Raw genomic sequence first — 24,035 nt, forward strand, 5'->3', positions numbered from 1 at the left:
GAGTATATATATAAGAGAGGGGGTGGGGGGTTGCAAGTGTGGCATTGTAATTAGAGTGTAGTATATGACTCAAAAGACCTGAGTCCAAATATTGACTCTGACACTAACTGTATAATCATGAACAAATCATCTAAGCTCTCTGAACCTCAGTTTTCACATTTGTAAACTAGGAATAATAGTATCACCTAATTCACAGGACTGCTTTAATCATGAAATTAGATAATGTAAGTAAAGTGCTTTGCAAGCCTTTAAGAATTATATAAATGGTATCTGTTCTTATTATATGAAAAAGAAAATGAGTTCACATGAATGTATTTGGATGAGACAGTTTCACAAGCCAAATAGGGTGGGAGAGTTTTATATAAAAGGCTTTGGATGCCTCAGAGAAGCCTTTGGGGGTACTGGCTGTTCATGTGGGAAAGATGGTGCATACAATGACTGAAGCATGTGAATACAGGTGCTAACCTTGAGCTTTCATAACTTAGACTGACCAGTTCTGGGAAAACAATATTCATCTTTAGATGGTGATGCCATGAGATTTTGTCTGGTGGTGGGAAAAGAAACTCTGAGGTATTCTAGTTTCTGGCTGACAGAGGGAAACCTCTCCCTCTGCATAACAGATTTTCTTCTAGCAAATGCAGTGAGTGTTGAGCAGAATGAGAGAAGGCTTAGGTAGAATGTGGAACTCACACCCATTAGGGATTTTAAATGTTTTCCTGATAAAACCGATTTGTAATTCCATATCTGAAGGAGATAGTGAATCCATAGACCCCCCCGGAACAATGCAGATGCCACAGGAAACACTTTCGTATAGCATCTGCTGCTGCCATTTGAATGTGCCAGGGCCGTTCTCTTTCTTGCTATCACACACACATACACACGCGCGCGCGCGCGCGCGCACACACACACACACACACACACACATACACACATACACACACACACACACACACACACACACACACACACACACTCCCCCTTCTCCGCAGGTTGATGGATTTGCCCAAACCCCGTCTCCTGACACTTCTACCCGATAACCTGCTCAGCATCTGATAGCCCACAAGCGACGTGCAAGCGCCGGTTACTAGCAGTAACCGTCAGCCACTTCTCTAATGAAGAAGCCCCAGCCGCATCCTCCGTGGGGCTGAGCTGAGCGCGGAGAGCGGAGGAGGCGCTAAGAGCTCAGCCACCTCTTCCACGAGGGAAGCCAGCCAGCCGAGCGCTCCCGAACCAGCCTTCTTGAGAGGCGGGCTCTCCCGCAGGGAGGCCTCGAGCTTCCTCCGGTTTCTTCGGCTTCGAGGGAATGCGGCACTCACTTCTCCCCCTAGGCTGGGAGGAAAAGCCTCCGAAGCAGCAGAAACAGAGGCAGAGGGAGCGAGGGAGCCTCCCCCACCCCCAGGACACACACCCTGTCTCTGGGGACAGGATTTTCTGACCAGATTTTTGTGTATCTAAATTTAGGGGGGGATTTTAATTCTCTTTCTTCCTGTCCTTCCCCCCTCCTTGTGCCCATAGCTCCTTCCTCGGGCCTGGGGCTCTGTCATGCGGCTTTACCGCTGCAGAAGCTGAAGGAAGAGAAGGTTGAATTCAGGGAAGGGGACTGACTGCTGGCGCCTACAGCGGGTCCGGCTTGGGTGGCTGCCGCGCCGGTGGCTGCGACTGCCTAGTGAAGGTAGCAACAATTGCAGCAGCAGCAGCAGCAGCAGCAGCAGCAGCAGCAGCAGCAGCAGCACAACCGTGCTAACACACAGTCAGCGCCTGAGAAAGGGCACCCGAATGGGCCGGTCCTTGGTAGCTCTGTTCAGTAGCTTATGCCTCGGAATGATTGATCTGTTGCTGTTGCTGTTGTGAGTGGTGGCGGCGGCAGAAAGGGTGACAGCAGCTGGCACAGCTGGGAGGCGGCAGGCGCCATTGCCAGGACGACTGTCGGGGGTGCCACGGGCTGGCGGGCGGGGGAAGGAAGCCCTTTTACGCGTCCGACTGAGAACTCGGTTGGAAGAAGAGGAGGAGGCTCAGCTAGCGCAGGTGCTGCCGCCTGCCCCACGCTGGGCCCCGGGCCATGCGGCCGGAGTGAGAAGGTGTCTGTGGCCCCGTCCACCCCAGCAACCTCGTAGCCTGGGCAGGTTGGACTGGAGTCTCTCCAGCGTCGCCGGCATGGCTTCTAGCAGGGGCTCGGGCCGGAGTGGGCTCAGCCCCTTCGCCACTGCGGCCAGCCAGGCTGCGCCGGGATTGCGACTCGCCCCGATGCTGCCCTTGCTGCTCCTGCTGTTGCCAGCTTCAGGAGGGTCGCGGGCCTTCCCCCGGGGGGGTGCGGGGCCACCGGTCAACAGTCCACCTCTGTCCATCATGGGTTTGATGCCACTCACGGACAATGTGGCAAAGGGCAGCATCGGTCGAGGGGTGCTGCCTGCCGTGGAGCTGGCGATACAGCAGATCCGCAATGAATCCCTCTTGTACCCCTACTTCTTGGATCTTCGGCTCTACGACACCGAGGTGAGTGCTACGGCTCTACCCCACCTCCCCAACAGCCCCAACACCTGTCATCAAGCTTAGCCTTTCTCTGAGTCTCAGTTCTTCGACCCTGCCTTTGGTCCTGCTGCCCCCATCTCCGGGCCTTTGAGACCGGTTCTCCCTATTTAGCTTGGCCGCGCCGTATGTTTAGAAGGGAATTGTATCGAACCAGGTTTCCCCTGTGGACAGGGGCCGGGGCTTGAGGGAACAGCAGTTCTCTCGAAATGCCCGGTGGCGTCGGCCCTGCAGTAAGAACCGGGCCAAGAGGAATTAGGGATGGGGAGAAACGGGGATGGGAGGGGGACTCGAAGAAGCGCCTTACTGGGGCAAAGAGAAGTGGAAAGATGAGGAGGGATGGGAAAAAGTGGGGACAGAGAAGAAAGAAAAGGGGGACAAAGAGGGAAAATGGGTGTCTTAGGAGTCACTGGGCTTTTAAAATGGAGAGGAAAGAGCCCGCTGTCCTGCCCTGTGTACGCACGAAGAGGTCAGGGACTTCGCTTCTAGGGAGGAGTTTCGATATGTGTATCCAGAGACAGGTGTGCTTCTTGACATCAATTTGCAGGGGTTGATTTTAAATGGAAGTTGTTTTTTTTTTTCTTTCCTTTTTTTTTTTTTTTTTTTTTTTTTTTTTTTTTTTTGCTAGGGGAAGTCTATGTCTGTGTTTCTGGTTCATTCCTAGGTTACATTCAGCAGTTCTATCCCCAAATGCAGTCCGTACGGATTTAGCAGTAGAGTTTTGTTTCTCTCCAGGGAGCCTACAACGACAAGGGGAGAGTCCACATGCAGCCTTTGAGTAACTCAGTTGTAACTGTAGAAGGGAGTGAAAAGGGAGCGGATGTCATCCATTTCATCGATCGTTTTCCCTCCTGAGGGAAGGGAGGGAGGGGCAGCTGCCCTTGCTAAGGGGGAATGGCAGGCTTGGGGAGGGAGAAGGGAGGGGTTAGAGCTATCCTTTTTATCCAGGGTTTTGTGGCAGGTTGTGGGTTTACTTGAAGAATACGCAAACAGTTCGCCTTCTTTTCCTTCCGGTGTGTGACTTGTCATGTTCAGTTTCCAAATTCGGGCGTTTGAATTGAGTATGCAGGGTTCCTTGAGCCTACAAAAATTTCTTTTTTCCTCTTTCGGAAGACTCTCAGGGATACTGACTCTGTGGGAAGAATCGACAGATCTCTGGCTGTCCCACCAAGTAGCATCAGGGCAAGTCACACAAAAATCCCGCCAATTTCACATGCCTCGGATGACAGTCAAGAGAGAGATGTTTCAATGCACATAGTAGGCCCGGTCCAAGCCTCTGTTGTCATCAAACTCTTTTATTAGAAGGCTATTGTGGTTATAAAAGTGTCTTGTGGAATGATCTCTGAGTTTAGTAAGAATTTCAGTGTGTCTGCAAAAGAAAGCCCTGGCAGGGGTTGAAACCGCGACCTGAAGGTGGCGGTAATTTCTAGAGAAAGAGAAGATTTTTGGATTAAACATTTCCACAGCAACCCAGGTGAAACTATTGAAAACCGTCACTCTTATCATTTGTCGTTAAAGAATTTTTATAATTCTTTTCATTTTTCTCCCCAGTCTGATTTTATGTAGCCTCCAATTTAGATAGAAATTGATAGGGGAAAAAAGCAACACTGGACAAGAACTGGAAGCTCCAGGTCCCCGTTACCCCATTTTATTTATGGAAAGACAGTGATTTACTGCTATATAGATATTAATATTCTAAAAGATATATTTTATATTATTTACTGTTTATACACCTACATTTTCCCCAAAGATATATTAATTCCCAAGAAGAGGATTAAAATCAGCTAATATAAAAATAGTAAGAAAACATCATTGGAGTAGTTCCCAATGGTATAGGCTTGTGTGCTGCATATTGAAAACCAATGCAGAAACTGTCTTCCTGGAACAGACTACGTCTGTCCTAAGAAAATTAATACCAGTAGTATATGAAACAACCATAAAGAGAACTAAAAGTATTTTTCCCCTGAAAGATACACTTATTTCATATAACTTCATATTGACCTGAAAACACTTAATTTATACTATTTTCACTTCCATCTTTTTTTCCCTCGTATTTAAACATCTGAGAGCTAGTGAATGTCCATTGACAAAACTATGTATTGACAGCATATATGCTTAACCAAATACGTCATAACCAAATATGAATTGTTATTCAATTTTCCATATTCTTTTTAGAATTATAGAATTAGAAGACTCATCTTTTAAGGTATTTATTTAAGGTGCCTTCTCTGCAATAGCAGAATGTAAACACATAAGGTATTGGTACTTTAGTACCAAGCTGTGGAATGAAACATTTTTATTTCTAAAGTAATCAAATATTACTGGCTTCTATTGGGGATGGGCTATAGAAATGTAAGATGGTTAATTTATATTTGATAAAGTGGTCACAATCTAATTTTAAAAAATGGTTGCTTACTTTTCTTCTTGATGTGATTCAGTGAAGATTCAGTGAAGGTTTGGGGTTGTTTTGTAGTGTTTGTGTATGTGGGGGTGGTGGTCCAGAAAATGAACTTTGGCTAATAAATATGTAGACTCAATAGCAATAGAGTACAGGAAAGGATTGATGACACAATTTAATAAAATTTTTAAAATCTTAGATTTCTTCAAAGCAGGTTCTTATTTACAAGCAAAACAAAGTGAAGAATTATTCAAATAATTCATTGAAAAAATTGCTTTTGAGGAAAAAAATCATAGAGATTTAGGTTTGTTTTATTCAGATCAGCTGTCTGCATTGATTTATGTTGTTGGATCCTTCTTTATGCATTGGATGGATTGAATGTTCAGGCTTTGGCAAATTGTACTGAGGATTCTGCCCTGCCATGGTCCATTTAATTCTAGCATATAGACTTGACCTCCATCTACACTGCCCCAAATGAAACTGTAAATAAAATGAATTTTTTTATGATTTCATGGGCCTCTGATTCTAAACATCTGTTCGTTGCATTACATACTCATCCCCTCCCCATTTTATATAAGTTTATAGTTTATGCTACAGTGGAAAGAATGCTAGCTATGGAATCAAGGGACCTGGCTTCAAATCCTAGATGTTATTTGCTACTAGAGTAATTTGAGGCAACTCACTTAACTTCTTTTTAGCCTCAAGTTTCCCCATGTGTAAAATGAGGGTTTTTCTTAAGACCTCTGAGGTCCCTTCTAGCTTTAAATACATGGTCCTTTAATTCTATGAGATTTAGCAGTGGTTTTGTTAAGTTTACTGATATAGACAGCCAACCTCAAAAATAGAGTAGAAGGAATTATTTTGGGGGACTAAATTATCTCACAGTCTGCAATAATGAGAGGTAGCATGAGTTACTGGAAAGAATACGCATGTGGATCTGTATCAGAGTCCCTCTTCTTCTTCTTCTTTTATAAACTAAAGATGTGATTTTGAAAGATTCACTTCTCTTGGTCTTATTTTCCTTGCTGTAAAATGGAGGGGTTATTGGCTCACTAAGGATATTTTGAGTACTAACATTATAAATCTGGATTATTGTCAAATCTCTATTTTGCTGAATCTGTGTGTCCAAAGTGAAGTGAAAAGTCAAGGGAATTATCTGGATAATTAAAGAAAAAGTGGAACGACCCAGTTTTGCTTCGTCCCAAGTGTTTTTAGTCTGAATGAATTGAATTCACATATCTCTTTCCAATGTACTTTGTGCTTTATGGTCCGGATTGATCAAAGAAGCATTACTTTTCTATAAGCTCACCTTCTGTGAGTTTATATCATAAGAACTATCAAAATAAAGGGTGGAATTGGTGCCTATGATATGAATGAGCTGAAAGTGCTACACTGAATGCTGACCAGCTTCTGGTAAGCCACAGAATAGAGGACTAGAGTTCTAAGCATAATATAAATGTAGCTACTTGGCACAGTAGGTAGAAAAACAGCCTGGAGTCAGGAAACTCTTCATTCAAATCCAGCTTCAGACACTTACTGGCTGTGTAACCCTGGGAAAATCACTTAACTGTTCTGTATCTCAGTTTCCTCAGCTGTACAATGGTTATAGTAATAGGACCTACCTCCAAAAGTTGTTTTAAGATCAAATAAGATAATATTTCTGAAGTACCGATATGTAGTAAGCATAATAAATGCTTGTTTTCTTCTTCTCTTTCTTTCCTAAACTCTAGCCCCAGTTCTGTCATTCACTATTGGTGTGATATTGGACCAATTACCTACATTTGCAGAGATCTCAGTATGCTCCTCAGTAAAATGGGGATATTATTTCTTGCACTGACTTTGTCATCAGGGCTATTGGGAAGAACTTAGTAAACCTCAAAATGCTGTAGTAAGGGGACCTCCTAAGAGTAATAGGGAGGGCAATTACATAAGAAGGCAGATTCCAACTGTACTATATTGCAAGATAGGTTAGAATGGCCATAAAATTGTATAAAGCAACACAAAAGATAAGCAATGACTCCAATACACAAACAGAAGGACTTCCAAAATGAGTGCATGACCAGGACTATGATATATGAAAAAGTAGCCTTATTTTAATCAATAGGGGAACTCTATAGTAATGAATTTCAAGGAATTATCTCTGCAGTACAAGGATGGGAGGTAGGAACAGAAAGTAGGGAGAAGGAGGGTATAGTGACACCTGTGAATTGACTACCTATGGGAGGGATGGTGAATTATGACAAAAATCCTTTAAGTTTACACTTTGTTAACACCAGGACATTCTCTAAATTTCATTTAACATTCCCTTTTGCTAAGTTGTATTAGGTCTGAATTGTATATTTCTTTGTATATTATATATATGGTTATTCCTGTATTTTGTCTTTTTTAGGTAATTGATATTGAGAACTCCTAGAGTGAAAATTCCTTACACTAATCTGAATTGACATCTCTTCTTTAATTTACAACATGAGAAAGTTGCGTAGGACACTGTAGGATTAACTGATTATTCTATGGTTATGGAGATAGCCTTTGTCAAAAGCAAGACTTAAACCCAAGTCTATCTGTCTGTTTTCATGAATACCTCATATCCATTATACCCATTTGCTGTCCTCTCCTCTGTATGTTTCTTTAATAAGCAAACAATACATATTGAGGAACTATTCAAAAGCCAAACCTAGACCATTGCATTATGTGTTTCAATTTTGAAGTCCAGACTGATCCTGAAATGAATAAACACTTCACCAAATGCAGATACTCATTCACCTTCTTTTGACTTTGTCTGTGGTGTGTATCTCTATCCTTTCTAACAATGAGCAAGTATAAATCAGTCATCAGTTCAAGGTCACATAGGTAATGTGATGATTTCTTAAGTTTTTTTTTTAATGTCTTTAAAGTTTTATATTCTATCATATACTATGTAGGCTGTCTTTCTTTTTCTTTCAAAAATTGCATTGATTTTATATCAGTGACTGGTGCTTACATCACCAAAATATCTTTTCTTTGGTCCTTCTATAACAAAGAATGAAGGGAGGGAAGGAAAGGGGAAGAGAGAAGAAAGAGAGAGAGAGAGAGAGAGAGAGAGGGAGAGAGAGAGAGACAGAGACAGAGAAACAGGGACAGAGAGAGAGAGAGAGAGAGAGATATTGAGAGAGAGAGACAGAGACAGACAGAGATATTGAGAGAGAGAGAGAGAGAGAGAAGAGAGAGAACAAATTCAGCTATTTATCAACTACTCTGTTAACAAAGTCTGCCATTCTATGTAATTCCAGTGCCTTCCTTCTGATGATTATTTCCTATTTATGCTACATGTAATTTGCATGCTTTCTCACTCTCTTTTTCTCTTTCTTCCTTCTCTTTCTCCCTCTCCCTTTCTCTCCCTCCTTTTCTCTCATTCTCTCTACCTATCTATCTATCTATCTATAGATAGATAGATATAGATATACATATATGTGTATATGTGTGTATATTTGTTTGCATATTGTCTCTCCATTAGATTGTAAGCTTCTTGAGAAGAGGGACTGTCTTTTGCTTGTCTTTTTTTGCACTTGTTTAGCATTGTGCCTGCCACCAGAGTAGGTGCTTAATAAATGCTATTGAATGAATGAATGTAATGTTCCGCAGTCATAGTTCACTTCTTCAAAGAAGGGAAAGAAGTATATTTTACTACTTCTTTGAAACCAAACTCATTATGATTTCACTGCATTCAATATCTACTGTTTTGTTGTTTCCATTTACATTGTTATAGTTATTATAAATCTTATTTTCCTATTCTGCTCATTTCACTTTGCATCAGTTCATATATGTCTTTCCATACTTCCCAGTATTCATCATATTCATTGTTTCTTATAGCTCAGTAGCATTTCATTGTATTCTTATATCACAGTTTGCTTAATTATTCCCCATTTTGTGGATATTTGTTTACTGTGAAAAGTGCTGCTACACATATTTTTTGTGAATTTATTGGGCCTTCCTTTTTATCATTAATCTCCTTCAGTCAAAGAGTGTGGCCATTTTATTCACCTTCTTAGCATAATTCTAAGATGATTCCCAAACCTCTGGAGTAATTGACAAAATATGTTCCTGCCTTTTCGTAACATCCTAAACACTATTTCTATCTCTGTCATTTTTGCAAATTTATCATTATGAGCCATAAAACTGAACCTTATTTCTTATCTTCCTTGGCTCATGAGATAATTTAAAATAAATTATTTCAGAATATTAAAAGCTTAATCCTGCCTCTTTTTCTTTTATCATATTCTATTAACAGATATATTTTATGGAGGGAAATGGTATATATGTTTCCAATATATCCATTTATATATGCATATACATTAAACTTGAATAGTAGTTGTGATACAGTATGGTGGAAGTGGATTTCGGAATTGGGGAGACGTGGCTTCAGTACCTAGGACAAATATTAGTTGTCATGGTCCTAAGCAAGTCACTAGACTTGGTACTCCAGGCATCTCTCTTAATATTGTAAGAAGCAGAGAAAGTGCTGATAGAGGCAATTTTCTCCCTGAGAGCTTTCTACATCAATGAAATCACATTCACACATACACACACACATATGTATATAGTGTATATGTGTATATATACACATACATATATGCTATGCATATATATGCATACATAACACACACACAAGTTAGAGACGGGGACTGGGAATTATGATTTCATTGGTTGGATAGAATTTCCAGACTAAGAAACTCTTTACCAATTTAACTTGGCACTCTCTCTGAAATTTATATTCTCAAGGGAGAGGCAGTGTGGTATAGTGGGTAGAGAGTAGATTTTGAATCCAGGACATTTTGAACTCAAAACCTACCTCAGAAAAATATACTGGCTGTGTGATCCTTTGCATACCATTGTATCTCTAACTGATCTAAGATCTAGGATTCTCTCTCTCTCTCTCTCTCTCTCTCTCTCTCTATATATATATATATATATATATATATACACACACACACACATACATACATGCCCAATATAAACATGTAACATATACCATATTGATTTGAATACAAGTCCCACTTCTCCCCCTTCATATCTTCATTGTTTTAAACTCAAGTATAGCCTGTAATTAGGCATAGGGATTAGATTGGAGCTGAGATTTCATTGTTGTAGAGAATTACAAGATAATGAAATTGCCTCTAACAATGTAGGTCAGCAATTTCCCTATGATGCCTAATTTTAAAGTTGCCTATAGATTTAAAGGTTAAGTACTTACAACGCAATTACATGGAACAGAATAGGTCAGAGACATGCTTTGAACTCAGTTTCTCTAACTTCAAGGCCATTTCTATCTTCTGTGCCTATAGTTGTTGCTTTTAAATTGTGTTTGTATGTATACATACATGTGTATATATAATTTCCTTTCAAAGGAATCTTAATTTAAGAATATGATATATTTAGGGTGGCCTCTATTCAATCCAAAATGGCACATGGCTATAAACATTACATCTGCCTTCTCCCTTTTATATTACCTTTTGGCAAAATAGTGTATCTATTTTACACTTTTACCTATGCACCAAGTGCCAGTTTTGTACAATACTCCCACTCAAGTCCAGCTGCTTTTGAGAGTGAACAGGTAGCTTAAAAATCCCAGTGCAATGTTGGCCTCTTTGCAGAAGCCATCAGCTTGCTCATATTAAGAGAACATTCTTTTGTCTTCAGTGAGAGTCTTTGTTTCCTGAAAAATGACCTGGGGAGTCACCATCTCCTTCTTTAGAGGTCACTAAGATGTTCATAGAAGACCAATATCCAAGAGCACACGGATGCCCACCATGTCAGAGGAGGATGATCCTAGGCTGCTTTTCCTCAGTTTCTACTGCAATGATGGATGATGTACAACATGGAGAGCAAAATGACTAAGCCCCATCTGTTTGGGCTGTTTATGAACATCTTATTCTTAGTGTATGTTTTTCTGAAATCCCATTGATTTCCTCTTGGCATAAATCTAACTGGCATTATCATTAAAGAGACAAATAAAAATATTCCCAACTTTTAAGGAACTGGAGAGTCAGTACTAAGGAGGGCACCTGGCTTTGCAGATCATGGATGGCCAGTGCTGTGGGCCTGGCCCAGAGAGAAAGGGCACTGTTCATAGAAGTGTGCTTCTGTCTGTGTGAACCCTTTCCTGTCTATCCATCTATTCAGTTCACTTCATTGTCTCTCATTTAAACAAGGATGCAGGATGTTAAGTGATGGTAGATGTCCTGGTGCTAGGAAAACAGCTGAGATTTGAATCTTCATGGATGGCATTTGCAGAAATTTCTGAAAGTCATCATACCACCCTCATTTAGGAATGTCATTTAGGAATGTACAGACTTTTGTTGTCATCAAATATAGAAAGAAATAATACTTCCTCTTCATGAATAGAACAGGGGCAAAACTGGGGTGCAGCACTTTAATGAGCATACTCCCCATATAAGGGTAGATATTTTGGGGGAAGTTCTATTTCCTAAAGGTCACATGATTCCATCAGCAAAAATCCAGTTTTTTTGGCAAAAGAGCTTATTTTAAAAGCAGTTATATCATCTTTACAGTCATAGAGTCCATTTTGATTACCAGATTCTTATGCTTGTGTTCACGTGAATCCCAAATTTGAGATGCCTAGAGCAGAATCATAATTGCCTTTGCATATGAACTTCAGATTCCACTGATATGAGGAACCCCAATTGAGGTAATTCCCTCTACTAATTCAGATTATCAAGTATTCTATTGTAGTCTTAGAGTCTCAGACACTTAGAGTTTAAGTGACTTGTTCAGGATCATAGATCCAATATGTCTTAGAGATGAGACTTGAACTCAGGTGTTCCTGGTTACCTCTCAAAATCTACTATTCCATATTTCCTTTACCTTACTTAGAAACTTTGAGGAAAGTAATACACACTGGAATAATTAAACAAACAATTCCATAGACATTCATTAGGTGCCTGCTCTCTAAAAAGGCACCTATGCTAATGTAACTCTTTTTTGTGAGGGCAAAGAGGTGTTTGGGATTTGAATGTGTGGGAGATGTAGTTCTGGACCACCAGCCATTTTCTTCCTCTCCTTTGAGGTCTGAGACCATTATGGGCCTTAGATGAAGGTGGTTGTGGGAGCATGAGATGAAATTCCATCACACTGGGAATTTCAGAGTGAGCCTGTGGCAGTGGGAAAAGCAGTCGGCTATAGCAGCAGCAGCAATTGTGGTGATAATGCATTTCAAGAGATTAGGGGAATTGAATGGTAGCTGGAGCAGGCGTATAGAGACCAGGATGCTGAATATGGGGCTACTGTGTTAATCCTGGACACAGTCTGTGGGGCCACTGCCAGAACTTTAGGTGCTGCAGCTGCCTCTACTTTCAGTGGCCAGAATTGGATAGTGGTCACTGAAATTCCATGTGGGAGAATAAGCACCAGATTATGAAGAATAATCTTTTCTTTCCTTCCCCTTCTATCTTCCCAAGTAGAACAAAACTTGATCCTAAGCTTATTCTATTTTTTAAAGTTACTTTTCAATTTTCTGTTTAAGTAGTTTGAATTGCTTTTTCTGGCTAGACAAATCCTATATATCTAACTATAGTTTATGTATTTTGCCTTATTTACAAACAGATGAGCTGCTGCAAGAAGAAACTGATCATTGGTGTACAGAGATATAGAAAAAGTTAAGATTTAAGCCATGATCCAAAAGTTCTAGGCTTTCTCCTGGAAGGAAGCTGAGTCAAACTGAGAAAAAGTAATTCTTTTATAATAATTAGATTTATTAGTAATTTTTAAAAATAAACTTCACAGAAGGGAGAATTAAACTAGATCTTGTTTTTCTTACCTAGATTAAACATGAATTAAAAGTGCCATTTTTTTTTCTCTTGAAGCCAAGGCTAAACTACTGGGATATGTACTTAATTTATTCTTTCTCCTGTCATTTCTGCCCAAGAATGCACACAGGTATAGAGTCAGAAGAATTGTGGCTAGGAAACAAGTGGCTAGTGTGAGAAGAAAAGATATAACTGAACATATCTGGCAATTATTATATTCCAAAAGTAGACCAGAGGAAGCAAAGTATTTCTTTTCCTTTTAACTTCACTTTCTACTTCAAACCTCTATCTAGAGAGACACAAAAAAAGCTATAATAGGCATTTGGGATACAAAGACCAAGGTAAAACATTTTCTATTCTCAAGAGGCCTACATTCTACTAGAGGTCTAGAAGATAAGTATAAGAAACATAGAGATAAGTATAATACAAAGTAAGCAGTGAAAAGGGCAGATAGAGAGATTAAATGAAGTGTTCTGGGAATATTTAAAGGATAGAATCTTAATACCTGGGAGGAAAGCCTCAAAGAGGAGGTGGTAGGAAGGTAAATGAATCTTGAAGAAAAGTACAGGATCTAAAAGTTAGAGATGAAGAAGAAATGCTTTCTAGAAATGGAAGAATATCATCTCAACATTCAGTAAGTATATGATTATTGTGCTCCAATGTGTCCTTATTACAGTAATTAGAAACTTGGAAAGGAATTTGGGTCATTTAATTTGGCCTCCTACCTGAAGCATGAATACCCTGCATAACATTCTGGACAAGTGGCCATTCATCCTCTACTTGGAAATTTTTAGGGAAGAAGAATTCGTTATGTCATCAGGCCATCCTTTCTGTTTTGTAGGACAGTTTTAATTGTTAGAAATTTCCTCCTTACATTGAGCCCAAATCTGCCTTCCTGGAACTTCTTCTTATTAGTCTTAGCCCTGCCACTGGAGACAATCTGAAACTAAAATAGGCTGCTTGCATTGTCAATTTCTTTACTACACCTGTTTTAATACTAATCTCCTCATCACAGTATTTGTTCATCCTTCTACCCCCAAAATTCCAGCTGTGCTCCCTGACTCAGCTCCTCCACCCCCAAACTCCAGTAATAGAAGTTTTTTTTTCAGAAAAATTTCTCCCTGAATGTGTACTCCCTCCATTAAAGCAGATGGAAGGAAGGAAGGCTGGGCAGGGAGTGGGGTGGTGAGAAAGAGTTAAACTGACACTTTGGGGGAAAAAATTGGAAAACAAAGAATGAATCCAGGATTTCAGATGGTATTCAAAGGAATAGGAAAGATTGAGAGTTAATAGTATAAAAATGACCACAGTGATGCAGCCGATACAGAAGTATTGAATAAATGTATTAGTTGACTATACATTTTGTGCTAGCCTGAGGGAAGCTGGATGGTAAATTATAAAGGCTTATGAATCACAAATTACCTTGCAATTGTTTTGATCTTCTCTAGGCACTTATTTTGTTGTTTTTATGCATTATTGAATTTTTGTTTTGGGGTTTGTTTGTCTTTTTTGGAAATTCAATTTCAGTAACTTCATGTGTTTTATTAAGGTGATACTTACAATTTTAATATGACCATCCAAGTATCCTCATAAATCTCCCATGGAGGAGCTGTCCAAGATTCTGGAGGTTTTCCTCTTGTTATTTTTCAATCTGAAGGACATATTTTACATGTAGAGTATGATAGTATTTGAGAATTAAAAGGAATTTTAAAGGCCAGCTAGTCCAAAACCTCTATTTTACAAATTACCTATAATAATTCTTGGGTTACTTCAAATTTTAAAAATTGCAGTTTTTTTTACAATGCATTTATTATATTATATTTACCAAAATGATAGTGTTGGAAAATGTATCAGATAACATTTGGATTTTTTTAACTTTCAAAGAAAAGTTGTCAACTTTGAGTTATACACACTTCTCATTCAAATGCAGAAGGCATCCAACAACAAAATTCCTCTGGGTCATGAGCCTACGTCAACTGATGCTTCCAGAGTGCTGAATCAAATTTGATGTCATATGTACATATGATAGTAAATAATTGCTGTTCTGCATTCATTATCATTTGGAGAGAATTTATCCTGTTAGTCTTGCCTTTGTTTACTTTGCTTTGAACTTTGTTCTCATTGAAAAACAATTGAATGTCTTTATGTAAGAATTGTACTAAAATATATCCAGTACTTTGACCACTATTTTATATCTCTTCCCAGTCCCTTTTCCAAGATAGTTTCATGTTCCTTGTAGGGGTATGCCATGTAATTTAGAAAACCCTTATCACATAGCTGCTTTTTGCAGACATGGATTCCAGTTCCAGATTTTCTTTACCTCTTAGACACTTAAATTCTCTGATGTTGAATTTCCTTAGCTAAAAAAAAATAGTGCAATGATAATTGCATTGATTATTTTTAAAAATATGGAGAGGTTTTGATTTACCTTAAGGAGATAATACCCTAACTAATATGTATGTAGCATTCCAAGGTTTGCAGAGCTCTTTGCAAATGTTAACTCATCATTCTCAAGACATCTTTGTAAGGATAGGGGTTTTTATTATTCTGATTTTACAGATAAGGGAACTCATGTCAGAGTCAGAGAAGTGATTTGTACCTTGTCACACAGTTAAAAAGCATCTGAGATAGAATTCAAATTCATGTTTTCCTGATCCGTTCCTGATATATCTTCTCCATTGTACAACCTAGCTACCTGGGACCATCTCCAGATATCCTGATTATATATTGCCTCTAGATCCAGATGACTCCCAACAAGAGAGTGAGGATGGTGACTTTGCACAGTCCTCTCTCATTTCTATCCAATCCACTTGCAAGTCATGACATTATCTTCCTGATGTCACAGTTCTCTTTGAGAATGGAGGACAAATAGCAAGTGACCTGGCTACCTACATTCCAAAAGGGCTAAAATATTGAATACTTGTTGATTTGCTTTATCACTGAATGTTGCTATAAACATATGACCTTATCCTTCTGGGTTCATTCCCTGTGCTGAATCAGATTTTCTTTCCATCAGTAGCCTTCTTTCTCTTAACTTTTCTCAACACTTTTTATCTAAGACCTTCTATTGTTCTGTTGACTTTCTTCCTTTTTTCCTTTCTTCTGGGTTCATTCCTTGTGCTAAATCAGATTTTCTTTCCATCAATAGCCTTCTTTCTTTCAACTTTTCTCAACACTTTTTATCTAAGACCTTCTATTATTCTGTTGACTTTCTTCTTTTTTTCCTTCCTTCCTTCCTTCCTTCCTTCCTTCCTTCCTTCCTTCCTTCCTTCCTTCCTTTCTTTCTTTCTTTCTTTCTTTCTTTCTTTCTTTCTTTCTTTCTTTCTTTCTTTCTTTCTTTCTTTCTTCCTTAACGGAGGCAATTGGGATTAAGTGACTTGCCCAGGGTCACCCACATAGGAAGTATAAGTGTCTGAGGCTTGATTTGAACTCAGGTCCTCCTAACTTCAAGGCTGATGCTGTATCCACTATGCCATCTAGCTGCCCTTTGTTGGTTTTTAAGATGTTCATCATGTATAAGATTTCATTTTCTTCTTCCATCTCAGGCAATATTCCATGTCTGTGATATCCTCCCACCTAACCTTCACTTCTTAGAATGTCTAGTTTCCTTCAAGGCTTAAGTCAAGCATAGGAACTCCTATAAGAGCCTGTCTCCAATCCCTTTTACCATTGGCTGACTCTATCGTTCATACTCGTTTGCATATTACTGGTTCCTTTCACAAACTTTTATAATCTTAATAGTAATTGACATTTTAATAGTTCTTTAAAGTTTACAAAGCATGTTTCTCACAATAATCCTATGAAGTGGCTTAGCAGAAAGCACTGCATTTAGAATCAGAAGAACTCGATTCAAATTCTAGCCTTGCTATTAAGTATGCATGTTCCTTTAGGGAAGTCATTTATCTCTTTGTACTTCCCTTAATCATCTGTAAAATTTCCTAGATGAATTCTAGGGTCCTTTCTGACATTCTATGATCTAGGCAAATAGCACCAAATTTTTAAAAATTTATTTTTAATATATATTATTTTGTGAATTATGTTGGAATAGAAAAATCAGAGCAAAAGGGGAAAGCCATAGGAGAGATAAAAATGAAACAGAAAAAAGAAGTGAATGTAGCATGTGTTGATTTACATTCAATCTCCTTAGTTTTTTTTCTAAATGCAGATAGCATTTTCTGTCCAAAGTCTATTGGGATTGCTTTGCATCACTGAACTATTGAGAAGAAGCAAGTCTTTCATAATTGATCATCAGACATTCTTGCTGTTATTATGTATGATGTATTCCTGGTTCTGCTTGTTTTGCTCAGCATCAGTTCATGTAAATCGTTGCAGGTCTTTCTATAATCAGCTTGTTTATCATTTTTATAGAACAATAATATTCCATTATCTTCATGTACCACTACTTGTTCAGACATTCCCCATTTGAGGAGCATCCACTTCTTTTCCAATTCTTGTTGCACCAAAATTTTTGACTTTAAGTCCAAGAATCTTTTTGCTACACATGTTGAAGAAAATTGTACAAAAAAGTGTGTGTGTGTGTGTGTGTGTGTGTGTGTGTGTGTGTATTTGGAAGGGGATTGTTGGTGCCTCAGGTGTTAGACATGCTGTGCTTAAAGATAAATTTGATGTTGACTCTTCTCTAAAACTAATACAGTCTAATGGGGAAAATGACACATATAAAGATAATTGATTTGGGGGTAAATGTGATCAATGCAAAATAGAGGTTCAGGCAAAATTATTGGTAATTTGAGGAGGGAGAAACCACTTTCAATTGGAAGTTGAGGATGGTCATGAAAGAAGTGTGGAAAGAGTTAGCATTTGAGTTGAACCTTGAAGGAAGACTTCAAAGAGATAGAAGTCAAAAAGAGTACATTCTAGCCATACATGGCAATGAACAAAACCACAGAAATGGGAAAATGCAGGATAAGAATGGAGCATGGAGAATAACCTAGTTTGACTTGAATTACAAAAAAGGGAGTATCATTCAACCAACTAATCCAAAAAATTATGAAAGATTCATTATTTGCCAGTGTTGAGTTAACAAAGAGAAGTAAACATAGTCCCTGACCCCATTAAAATATATCAGTGAGGGAGATAATACATAAGTAACTAGATACCACACAAAATATATATGAATAAGACTGGGGAATCAGCAGGAAACTCTTATAGAAGAACTAGAGATAGGTGATTCTAGTCAGGTTGTGAAGGACATTAAAGGTCAGGACCAGAAATTTGTACTAGATTTAATAAGCAGTGGAAAACTTTTGAAGGTTTTCTTAGTATAGGATTGAAGTGATGGTTTTTTTGTTCATAAAATTACTCAGGCAGCAGAGTGGATAGTGGATTGGAAAAGGAGAGAAGGCAGAAAAATTAGGAAGCTATTGATGTAGGAGAAGGCAAGAAGAAATGAGAATGGAAAGTGGTTGTTGCTGTAAAGGAACTGATATAGAATTACAGTGCTTGGTGACTAATTAAATATGTGGGGTCATACGAGAGAAGACTCAAATACAATTTTAAAGTTTCAAGGTTTAGTGATCTGAACGGTAGTGATTCCATCAATAGAAATGGAGAAGTATGCGGAAGGGAAAGGTTGGGGGGTGGGGAAGGATTAGTTCAATTTGGAACATAGTAAAGTTGAGGTGATGGCAGGACCTTCAAATAGAACTATCCCTTAGGCAGTTGGAAATATGGAACTATAGTTTTGGGGAGAGGTTGGGCCTAGAAATAGAGATTTGAGAATCATAAGCATGGAAGTGAAGATTAAAGTTATCATAAGAGAAGCAATTATCAAGAGAGAGAGCACTTAAAATAGGGGAAGTACAAGACAGTTAGTCATTAAATCATGAGGTTCACCCAGATTTAAGGTAAGGAGCAGTGTTGTTCAGTGGATGGAAAAAAACACTGGATTTAGAGTCAGAGGACATGGATTTAAATTTTGGTATTACCCCCTGCATCCATATCATCCTAAGTAGGTAACAATCTTTCTGGCTCCCAGTTTCCTCAATTATAAAATTAAGGAATTAGATTATGTTAATAAGGTTCCTTAGCATTTTTGTTTGTCAGACTCCTTTAGCAATTTCATGAAGCCTGTGGATCCCTTGTCAAAATAAGTTTTTAAAAACATAAAATACATTACTTAGGATTACAAAGGAAGTAACTTCTATTGAAATAATTATCACATAGCAGGTGCTTAGTGAATTCTTGCTAATTTGATTTGACTCAAAATATTAAGAAACAAGTTCATAGATCTGAGTAAATGGTGTCTAAAAAAGCTCCTAATCTCTAAATCCTAAAATTCTTACTGTAAGAGAGGGAAATGGGAAGAGGTCAAGAAAGTAGCAAAGCAGACAAGAGAAATGATCAAAGAATACCAAAAGAGAGCAATACTACAAAAGTCAGCAAAGGAGAAGGTATGTCACAAATGTTTTATGCTGTGGAAATAGAAGAGGAAAAACTATATATTTATTTATGTTATCTATTTTTCGTGAGGTGATTGGAGTTAAGAATTTGCCAAGGGTTACAGTGAGTATTATAGACAAGAGTATATTTTCTTAGATCTTAGTAATTTGACAGAATCTCTTATACTACCTTTATGGCACAGATAAAGAGAAATTTCAGGGTTTAAGATAGAAATGGAGCAGTTTGGAAGCACTATCCTTAAAGACGTTGGTCAGTCAAAAGAATTACAAGGATGGAGTGCTAAAAGGTCCATCAGTGTCATAGAGATGCATAAAAGATGGGCTGAGTTTGCTGAACTTGGAGACAGAGGTCCTGGGTCTGCCTCAGTCATTTATTGAATATATTATCTTGATACTTAGAGAACCCTAGAAAATCAACTAAAAAACTACTAGAAACAATTCACAACTTTAGTAAAGTTGCAGAATACAAAATAAATCCACATAAATCATCAGCATTTTTATATATTACCAACAAAGTCCAGCAGCAAGAGATAGAAAGAGAAATTCCATTTAAAATAACTATCGATAATATAAAATATTTGAGAGTCTATCTGCCAAGACAAAATCAGGAACTGTATGAACACAACTACAAAACACCCTCTACACAAATAAAGTCAGGTCTATTCAATTTGAAAACTATCAAGTGCTCATGGGTAGGCTGAGTGATATAATAAAAATGACAATACTACCTAAATTAATCTATTTATTCTACTTAATCTACTTATTCAGAGCCATACCAATCAAACTCCCTAGAAATTATTTTACAGATCTAGAAAATACAGTAATAAAGTTCATCTGGGAAGAATAAAAGATTAAGAATTTCAAAGAAATTAATGAAAAAATACAAATGAAGGTGGCCTAGTTATGCCAGACCTAAAACTATATTATAAAGCAAAAATCATCAAAACCATTTGGTACTAGCTAAGAAATAGAGTAGTTGTTCAGTGGAGTAGGTTAGGTTCATAGGACAAAATAGCCAATGACTATTTAGTGTTTGACAAACCCCAAACCCCCAACTTTTGGGTAAGAACTCACTATTTGACAAAAACTGCTGGGAAAATTGGACATTAATAGGGCAGAAATTAGGCATTGACCCACATCTAACACCACATACCAAGATAAGGTCAAAATGGGTTCAAGATCTAGACATAAAGAGCAATAATGTAAGCAAATATAGTTTATTTCTCAGATACGTGGAGAAGGAAGAAATTTGTGACCAAAGAAGAACTGGAGTACATTATTGAACACAAAATAAATTTGATTATATTAAGTTAAAAATGTTTTGTACAAAGAAAACCAATGCAGACAAGATTAGAAGGGAAACAATAAATTAGGAAAAAATTCTTACATTCAGGGATTCTGATACAGGTCTCATTTCTAAAATATATAGAGAATTGGCTCAAATTTATAAGAATTCAACACATTCTCTAATTGATAAATTGGTCAAAGGATATGAACAATTTTCAGATGAAGAAATTGAAATCATTTTTCATCATATGAAAAGGTGCTCTAAATCACTAATGATCAGGGAAATGCAAATTAAGACAACTCTGAGCTTCCACTACATACCTCTCAGATTGGCTAAAATGACAGGAAAAGATAATAACGAATATTGGAGGGGATGTGGGAAAACTGGGGCAATAATACATTGTTGGTGAAGTTGTGAACTGATCCAAACATTCTGGAAAGTAATTTGGAACTATGCCCAAAGGGCTTTCAAAATGTGACTATCTTTTGATCCAGCAGATATCAGATTTCTTTTGGGTTTTTATCCCAAAGAGATCATAAAGGAGAGATTAGGTCCCACATGTGCAAAAATGTTTGTGGCAGCCCTTTTTCTAGTGTCAAGAAACTGGAAATTGAGCAGGATGGTTTTAGAGAGAATTGGAGAGACTTACATGAACTGATGCTGAGTGAAGTGAGTAGAACCAGGAAATCATTATACATGGCAACAACAAGATTATATGAAGATCAAGTTTGATGGACATGGCTCTTTTCAACAGTGAGATGATTGAGGTTAGTTCCAATAAATTTGTGTTAGAGAGAACCATCTACACCCAGAAAGAGGATTGTGGGGAATGAGTGTGGATCATAACATAGTATTTTTGCTCTTTTTGTTGTTTGCTTCCATTTTGTTTTCTTTCTCATTTTTTTCTTTTTTGATCTGATTTTTCTTGTGCAGCATGATAATTGTATAAATATGTATACATATTTTGGATTTAATTATATTTTTACCATGTTTAACATTTATTGGACTACTTGCCATCTAGGGGAGGGAGTGGAGAAAAGGGAGGGAAAAATTTGGAATATAACCTATGCAAGGATCAATATTGAAAAATTATCCATGAATATGTTTTGAAAATAAAAAGCTGTAATAAAAAAGGAAAAAATAGTACCTTGAACAAATTATTTAATCTCATTAGAAGTCAGTTTCCTTGATTATAAAGTGAGAAGCTCAATCTAGATGACCTCAAAATCTTCTTCCATAATTAAAGCTTTCTTACAATAAGCCCTATGTTCTATGATTTCCCTTCATCATTGTAGATACTGAATAACAAAGGAAGGGCTGGAGAATTACATGTAAAATAAAAGTAAATAGGTTCTGAGTGAATCAGAGGGGGCTCTTTTGGGAACAAACAACTTGTGCTTTAATGTATGATTTTTATGACACCTATTATAGTTGCTCCAAGTGCTTTTGCATTCTCTCTGACTCTTGCAGCTGTGTTCTGAATGGCTTACATTGTCCAATAAGTACATAAATGATATGTTCAGTACTTGAAATTATATATACACTTTTTGATCTGGACTTATTTTCATTGTTACAGGGAAATCTCAGTATGGAAACTTCCACCAACATATGTAAACTAAGGAGTCTTCTCTAACCTCAAGTCATATGCAGTTGCTTGAGGGGCAATGAAATATTTAATGATTTGCCAACAATTGCCACACAGCTGGGAAATTAGGTGGCACAGTGTTGGAAAAGAAAGATCTGAGTTCAAATTCAGCCTTAAACACTTGTGTGACTGCCTTAGTTTCCTCATCTTAAAAATGAGCTGAAAAAGGAAATGGCAAACCATGTCAGTATTTTTGCTAAGAAGGTCACAAAGAGTCAGATACAACTGAAAATGACTAAACAACAAGAACAAAAATTACAGAGCGTGTGTGTGTGTGTCAGAAGCAGAATCTGAACCCAGATTTTCGGGACTCTAAGGCTCAGAGTTTATTCACTATTCCACATTGCTTGTGGTAGATAAAAGACATTAGGAAAAGAATTTAGCTGTCATGATCAGTGACCACCCTTAACAGTAGCTAGCTGGCAGAAAGATTCCTTTCACTGCTGCTTGGCGTAGCTTTATTCAAACGTTTTCCAAACTCATTTGGCAACAAAACTCTTTGGGACCTGGCACATGTTGCTGGAAACCATAAATGCCGGTCTGGCAGGGTCTGGGCGTATGGAATACTTCTGGGATAAAAGGGCAGTCAGGGGAATGTTGGAGCAAAATAGAGGAAATTAAACCTATTTCCATACTGAAAAAAAAAAAATACTGCTTATATTGGTCTGAATATAGACTGCAATGTTTTCCCAATTCCGTCTTGCATAAGACACAAATGTGGCTTATAAGCACTGTTATTTTTCCAGTGTATATCTGCATACTCCAGATGTGGCCTGATCAGGGCAAGATGAAGAGGGCCCATAGAAAGGAGAAAAAAAAACTTATGCAAAAAAAAAAACATATGCAATTATATTCTATGCATACTCACATATTCTATAGAGGAAGACAACAAAAACACATAAGCATGTTTGTATATCTATAAATATATATGCTTATGTGTATATATGTATATATATATATGGCATATATATATACTCACATATATATGCACACACATATATATATATATATAATTTGTTGTCTTCCTTTAAAAAATGTACATATACCATATGTAGCATATTTATACCATATAGGGGTGTGTGTGTGTGTGTGTGTGTATGTGTGGTATGTGTGTACTTATTGTATTCCTCTATAAGTTTCTTGAGCACAAGGACCATGTGATTTCTCTTTGTATTTCCAGTGCCTATCACAATGTTTAGTGCATAATAGTATTTAACAAATGCTTGATGATTGATAGAATGGATTAAATTAAATTAAATATCTTTTTGCTATGTTGTGTTATCTCCTCAGTGTCTATCCCAGTGTTAGGCAAATAGAAGTCATTTAATTAATACTTGATGACTGATTGGTTATGATGGAATTACTTGGACTAAGAAACCTGGATACAATATGGAGCTTTCAAGTCTAGAAGCTAAGTAACAATAAAATAAGGTCAAACTGTTTTCCAGATTAACTTCTTCCCAATAATATATTAGTAACAAAAATTCCATGCTCCATTGTATCAAAAATTCCTCAATAGATGCTGAAGGGACAAAATTGAACCCTATTTTCCAATCTTGGTTGCTCTGATGAAAAACTGCCCTCTCTCTTCTCTCTTTTAGATATAACAGAACCCCCAATTTGGTCTTACATCAGACATCAATTCTTTTGCTGTTGCTGGACAAAACTCTCCATCTCTCTGCTCTAAGTATTTTCTCTAGTTGTACCTTATGTCTGGAATGTCATTCTTTCTCATCTATGCTTTCTGGCTTCCTTCAAATCTCAGCTAAAATCTCAGTGAAGATATTTTTGCAAATGACTGAGAGAATAAGGACCAACATCTAGTACAGTATCTGGCATATGATGAGTACTTAACAGATGTTTGTTTTTTGATTAAATGGTCCAAATACTTTATTTTTTTTAAAGTCTATCTCTATAGAAATTGTACTTGGAACATCTAGATGAATGAGTAATTGGC

At 37.7% G+C, this 24,035-nt stretch overlaps 1 protein-coding gene across 1 annotated transcript in view; it reads left to right on the plus strand.

Moving 5' to 3' along the window:
* The first annotated feature begins 970 nt into the window (after window positions 1-970).
* GABBR2 (gamma-aminobutyric acid type B receptor subunit 2) overlaps window positions 971-24,035 on the plus strand; it is a 780,512-nt gene continuing 757,447 nt past the window's right edge. The window contains exon 1 of the mRNA XM_012542879.3: window positions 971-2,493. Within this exon, the coding sequence (XP_012398333.2) occupies window positions 2,155-2,493 (339 nt within the window). The 5' untranslated portion in view covers window positions 971-2,154. The remainder of the gene's footprint in view (window positions 2,494-24,035) is intronic.

Source organism: Sarcophilus harrisii, chromosome 1 (genome assembly GCF_902635505.1).
Source record: "Sarcophilus harrisii chromosome 1, mSarHar1.11, whole genome shotgun sequence".
In the NCBI taxonomy this organism is placed as follows: Eukaryota; Metazoa; Chordata; class Mammalia; order Dasyuromorphia; family Dasyuridae; genus Sarcophilus; species Sarcophilus harrisii.